This window comes from Atta colombica, unplaced genomic scaffold (assembly GCF_001594045.1).
Source record: "Atta colombica isolate Treedump-2 unplaced genomic scaffold, Acol1.0 scaffold120, whole genome shotgun sequence".
Lineage (NCBI taxonomy): Eukaryota > Metazoa > Arthropoda > Insecta > Hymenoptera > Formicidae > Atta > Atta colombica.
This window is the reverse complement of record NW_017259207.1, coordinates 1,393,693-1,400,819: the sequence shown is the minus strand read 5'-3', so window position 1 is coordinate 1,400,819 and position 7,127 is coordinate 1,393,693. Positions and strand designations below refer to the sequence as shown.

Here is a 7,127-nt window from a genome sequence, read left to right as displayed (position 1 = left end):
GCGTGAAAACAATTTGGCGAGGTCCACTGGAATATTAAATTATAGTTAAATTATTGAGAAAGGGGAAAAGCAGCAGAGGACTTGTGAGGAAAGATTTATATACATCGATGCCAGACAGGAGAAAGGTTGTTGCAGCGAGAAGACGATAAGGAAAGAAAGCGGAGTACGATACGAAGTGGAAGAATAAGATCGGATCGAAAGAAGAAGACTGTCCTGGTCTTGGAGTATTTCTCGAGACTTTCCATGTGTTTTTCCGTTCGGGAGAATTGATTTCTCCACAGAGTCGTTGGTGAGTCGATCATACGCGTCGCGTTTTGTCTTCATCCTGTCGTCGTGGCCTATTGCTGTCATTGTCATCTGGGACGATGTGTCGCGCGTGTAACAATCGTCAAGGTAAACTGTCATCTGGGTTGTACCGGTAGTAGACGATCGGTGGTGAATGGAGAAAGAGTTAACGCAGTGGAATCAGATCGCGCGTACAATTAATGTAAAGTGATGCAGTGCCGTAGTGTTAGTGACCAGTGCCACGTGCCCGTTGTTTGGATTACTTGAAGATGCCTTCGTCCGGTGGATATTATGACGACAGGAATCCTCTGCTCAAGGGCACCTTATCGAGGTAAGTTACAATCTTTACTTCCTCGATCGAGATCGATCGTGACACTTTAAGAGGATCCTAAAGTCCTCTGTGTGTTTTACCAATTATTTTTCAAATAAATTTTTTAACTGCCTCTATATATATAGAAATCCTTTTCCACAATTAAAGTATAAACAATAATATAATCCAAACCGATTGATTTTGTGCGAGAGAGTTGGAAAATTGTAATTTTGTTATTGGCTTCTGGCATCTCATAATAATATTTGCTTTATATTTGCTTTCAAGTTTTGTACTTTGTATAACAATATTATTATATATAACAATATTGATCAATGTTGAGTTCTTAGAATTAATCGCGCAGCGACACGTGTCAATGACATGTAAATTGTATGTGTGTAAGTCTTATATTGATCGATAAAACAGATAACTTTAAGATTTCCTTAAACTCGGCGAGCCTTGATATTGTCTGTCGTAACTTTTAGAAAGTAGCCATCATCACGAGAATCGGAAATTTTTTTGAAATTTTTTGATAGAGATTTACATTATATAAACGTACAAAGTTTAATTAAAAGTTTATAAAATCATTATTTAGGTAACAAGTTGACATAATTTGTTATTGAACTTGTAAAAAAATTGATATGTTTAAAAATCTTGAAATTTTGGTTTGGGTGATGAATCTGTATATATAAATTTTAAATAAGAATTTTATTTACTTTTTAAATAATCTCGAATATATGTTAGATAATACCTTTAATATAATGAATGGTTAAAAAACAAAATATCAATTTTAAGTCATTGTTATATGTATGTATAGATCCATATTTTATTATTAATTCTCAGTTTTTATAATTAGGTTTTCTTAATTAACGGAGTAATAAGAAAATCATATAGATAGTACCATTTACCGCACTTAAAATGTTAATTGGTCAAATTCATTAGCAGCTGCTTAACTTTATGATTGATACATCCTCCGATATCTTCTACTTATTTTCATCTTCTACATATTTTCGAAGCGGAAGAATGCAAGATACATCCTATTATTTTTTATTTAAAATGTGCATAAAGTGAAGCGCTGAGAAAGAGAGAGGGAGAGAGTTGTTTCTTGCAGAGTGAAAAGCACGTTCCCGCCATATAGATGTGCCGTATAGTTTAAGAGTTTAAGAGAACAAACTAACGATCAGCATTCTTAGTGCAAAAAACGTTTAGTGCGACTATCTAATACATCAACTGTTAAATATATATGTATAGTGGAAAAATTTAAACTAATTTAAATCGCCACTACTCCTACTAAATAAATTGTTAAACATTGTAAAATAATGTCAATTTGTGTGTCAAATTTAATTAAATAATTGTTTTAGTATAAAATAACGATATATTTGGTAGGGGCAGAGCGACTTAAATTAGTTTAAATTTAACACTATCGATTTAACAGTGGGCACTTTTATTTATATACGGAATGTATATAATATCTGTAAAATTTGAAGTATAAAGAAGATAAAGAGCTACGCTAGATAAAAATATTAAATGAGAACGCGACGTGAAATGTTAGTGTATTTACATCTCTCTACTGAAATTTTTAATATTTAACTAGAAAATATCCACTTCTGAAAACTCTTTATTACGATGTTCTATAATATTTTTAACATTTTACCTGAAAGTATCCAAATCTCTTTGTATTACAATATTTAATAATATTTTTATTACACTGAAAAAAATGCTATTTTAAATATTTGTTTAAAGAGTTTTAAGCAAATATTCACTAAATGTAAATATATTATATATATTTATTTGATTACAAAAACGATGAATTTAAGTGAATGTTTATATTTAGTATTATTCAAAAAAATGTGTATTAAGATTTTATAAATATTTTTCAGTGTATTTTACCTGAAAGTATCCACATTTCTTTGTCACAACAATATTTTTAGTATTTTATTATTTTAGTTTTTTTTTATTATTATTTATACTATTATCTAAAACGTTATTTTATCCGAAAGTATCCTCCACATCTCTTCATCAAAACGTTTTATATTATTTTTTAAATTTCATCTAAAAATATATCTACATTTCTTTCTTTTTTATCACTATGTGATATATTATAATTTTTTATGCTGTGAGATTATATAATCTATAAAAGAGAGCAGTAAATTTATGAGTACATAACAACTAACCTTTTCTTATCGATTTTTCAAAGAACGCCGATAACAATTATCACTGATAAATACATGCAAACTAAATAAGCTGTAGCTTTAGAGACCTTACTTTACAAGGAATTTTCTAAGAATGTTTTCTTAAAATTTATCTTATTCTTTGAAAGGTAAACCGTTTTTTATTTCTATACCTACGTCACAGAGATAGAGAGAGCGATAGTAAATTAAATTGAAATTAAGTGAAAAAGTGACGGTAAATTTAAATCTGTTACTAACGACAGTTTTGCAAATTTTAATATTTAGTATTTGCGGTTTCGTCAAATATTTCGGTATACGATTCTTAAAAACGACGACCTCGATCGATGCGATATACGACATCACGTTATATTGGTGCATTTGTAACTGTTGTCCTTGGCGCGGCCCTGTTAAATGCAAAATAGTGAACGAAGGGCAGTTCGTGTCGATATCTGACTTGTACCTGGTTTACGCACGCATTTCCCGTAAATGTGCGTCTCGATGCGCAACCTCGATGCAGCGGTCGCTGCAACGCACATAAAGTCTTTAATTTATTATCTTTCAAATGTCAAAAATCGATAAACATTGTGTATTTATAAAGCAGAAAAAAACTTAATAAAAAAAGTAACCAATTTAATAATCAATTATCAAAATGTAGCAGGACATAACAATATAAAATATAATACAACAAATAAAAATTAATTAAAGAATTAAAAGATAATAATAATAATTAATAATTCAAATAGTGGAACATTAACTCTCAGTCTGTAATTTGTATCTTTTTTGACACAAGCAAAATTTCTTTTAAATTTCTCTAAAATAATGCAGAAGTGAAGTTTCTCCTCCAAAAATAGTATCTAGAATATCTTGTAATATCTATTTGAGAATATAATAAAGATATTGAAAAAGAATTCTGAATTTTTCTTTTTTGGAAAATCTATAGAAAAGTAAAAAAATTGGGCTGGACAAAAAAGATTCAGATTGCAGGAGGCGAGTAAAAAAATGATTGCAAACGGAGAGTTAAATTAAATTTAGAATGTATAAGGAAAATTCATTTTCGTATTATCGATATGTTATTTAAGAAAAACATTAACTTTGATGTTTTTTTCTTCTTTTTCATTCTTATTTGAATGTAATTCTTTTGCCGATAACGCGTATAGATACTTTCATGTACGTACATATGTAAGTTTAATGCTCCATGTAAGTGATGCAAAATGTTTCGTGACTCAATGAATCGTCTCGTAAAGCTCATAATGATTGCGGTATCTCCGAGTGTCAGGTTCACATATAAGTACATACATTTCGTACGTCAGTTCAACTTTGTTGTTAACAATGAGATACTCGTAACGATGTGCACGCAGTATCAACCAACACTTGAAACAATACTCACGTAACGCCGTCACAATTGTCCTCGAATTTCGCAAAATAACATGGAGGCTTATGCGATGACTTATATTCAATGTAAACGTAATTAATAACCACGCAGCTGCTGGAATAATAATTTTGCTGTTTGCACGCCTCCATGTTGGAAATTCATACCGGAATATCACCATGCCAGACTAATTTACAACCATAGGTACCATATGTTTTCCGTATGTTGACCCTGGACACATATATGACATACAGCTGAGTCTATTTATGTGCAATCGGTTGTAAATCGATTAGAAAAATATTATGGACAAAGTATTTTACTGTTGTAAAAAAATTCCAATTTTATAGTGATTCTGTTTAATATTAATAGATTTGATAATTATATCGTTAAATTATTCTTATATTATTATTGGTGAGAACTGTTATCAAATGCTTTCGATAATTAATTTAACTAATTTATTTTGAATTGATATATAATGATATTACTATAAATATTAAATGGTATAAATATTAAATTACTGAAATATTTAAATATTTAGATTTAATGAAGTTAGTATATAAAGATTTTTGTCCGACGAGCTTTTAACTTTTCTAATGTTGAGTAAATTAAATTGTATTGAATCCTCAAATCGTCATGGCAAAACGAAGAGAAAGTTTGGTTCGAATAAATCCGGTCCATGACAATAATATTCAATAACGGGGCAAGTTCGAAAGAATTTTATTCGCGATTCCGCCAAAAAGAACCATTTCGAGTGATGTGCCTGTCAATAAGAATTGCAGGCGTGGAATTCCTTTCACCATCGTGCGATCATCGTTTCGCTTCGAAGGAAGTTCGAGACGATTCTCGCTTAAGCACGACGTGAATCGATTTTTCGTGGCACAATGAATCGGTTAAATGTTGATCGAAATCAAAATGTTAATTAATTATGATTGATAATTATTTTGTATATGCAATATATGCGCTATGCAATGAAAGTTTACGATATATCTCCATGTTTTTTTGTATTGTTTCAAAAAATTATTATTCACGTATTTTTGCTATTTTCGGGCTAATATATATATATATATACAATAATTACTGATTATTAGAAATTGTATTACAATGTTTGACAATAAAAACGCATTTGGTTAATTATTGTTGAAAATTGAAATAACCTTACTATTCTGCTAAAAACATTAATTGAATATTATATGCTCTTCGAACATTTTGAAGTATGAAGTTAAAATGAAATATTTTGTTGCAATAGCATTGTTCAAAAGCAAATTTCTGTTAACTCGTCTAAGATTCGCTGAAGAATAAATTTGTTATTTACGCGGAAGTATTTTTAAATTTTCAATAATTTGACAAAGTTTAAAAATTATCAATTTAACATTAATTTATCATAATTATAAATTATGAGAGTTACATAATTACAATAGTATAAATATTTTTAATTCATATTTTAATATTAACGCATAGGCGTTTTCTAAAAAGCAATAGATACTGAAAAGTTAATAAAAAATTCTGAAAAAATTCTTAGAGCTCTCTATGAGAAGAAAATAAATAATTTTTATTTTATTGCTGTTTTTTTGTAAAATTGATAATATTTGAGTAAAAAATTATTGAAGATCAATATTTGGCGATATTTAATAATTAATATCTTGTCAATTATTGCGAAAATTGCAAAATGGTGGAGGACTGTTCGACTTAATTTTTCACGAAATTTCATGCTGTAATAATATTATTCTCGAATTTCGGAACACCTTGTATATTTTAAAACAAACTTAAGAAATTATTTTTATATCTTGAATTTATTATCTCTTGATACCCAATATATTTTGAGTTATAAACAACTATTAAAAAGACAAATCAAAGAAGATGATAATTTAAAAAGACTGTTTATGTCCACCAATTTAACAAATTTTGTTCAATGCTAATAAAATAATGATAATTTAATTCATAAATAAATTAGTAGGTACTCACCTGTGATAAAAATAATCGATATTTTAAGCAGAATATTCTTTAGATACTATTAATATTTATATTGAAAGTGTTCTTCTTTTTCGAGTGAAGACGACATAAATGATATAAATACAAATTTCATGATAAGGAGTGATTTATAAGCAATTGCATAAATTTATTATATGTACTTAATGATAAGGAATTAATTAAAAGTGATTGTTTCTAATTTATAATTGCTTATAATTAATTTTTTATAATTAAGCGCATATGGATTCTGCATTTATGTCAGTTGCATCCGAAAGAATCGTGCATTTTGTATAGATATATAGATATGAAAATAATATCTCTAAAATAAATTCTATTTAAAAGGCTACTATTCATTATCTGTGACTTTATTTTATATTATATTATCAATATTTAAAGTACATGAAATATACTACTTATAAATATAGTTTATATATGATAGCTTTTCATTTAAATTATTCGATTTATATTCGATTACACATTTTTTTTTATCGGAAAAGAAAGAAAGAATCATAATAATGGAAAAATTATATTTTAACTGGCGATAAATTTCGATATGAATATACTTGATTCTAAGCATCGTTAGGGAAATATTTATTTCCCATAAATATCGTAATAAAGCAATCAATTTATAATATCCATTCCGCTTCTATTTTAAATGCAAAAATTTGGTGATAATTATTTACTTTTCGATAAATAACTGCCGATATGTTTATAATTCACAGTTATTGGAGATAATTAATTTTATTAATAATCTTTAACATTATTATTTGTTGTCTCCTAATGATTGTCGCAATCGTAACATTTCAAGACATATTAATGTTTGGCTAATTATATTTAGAGAGAATCAATCTAAGGTTTGTTTCAAAAGTTCCTTCTTTTGAAATTAAGAAAAATGATAAAAATAAATTATATAATATATCAACTTATATAAATTCTTTTGCGTTTAAAAAGTATAATCTATAAATGACTGATGATATTTTTTTAAGGACTAATTGAACATCTAAATTTTATCATATAAAGAATTTGC

The 7,127-nt window shown here is 27.8% G+C and overlaps 1 protein-coding gene across 1 annotated transcript in view; it reads left to right on the top strand.

Moving 5' to 3' along the window:
• The first annotated feature begins 317 nt into the window (after nt 1-317).
• Nucleotides 318-7,127, top strand: part of LOC108694582 (AF4/FMR2 family member 4) — a 271,647-nt gene continuing 264,837 nt past the window's right edge. The window contains exon 1 of the mRNA XM_018204154.1: nt 318-616. Coding sequence (XP_018059643.1) covers nt 555-616 — 62 coding nt within the window. The 5' untranslated portion in view covers nt 318-554. The remainder of the gene's footprint in view (nt 617-7,127) is intronic.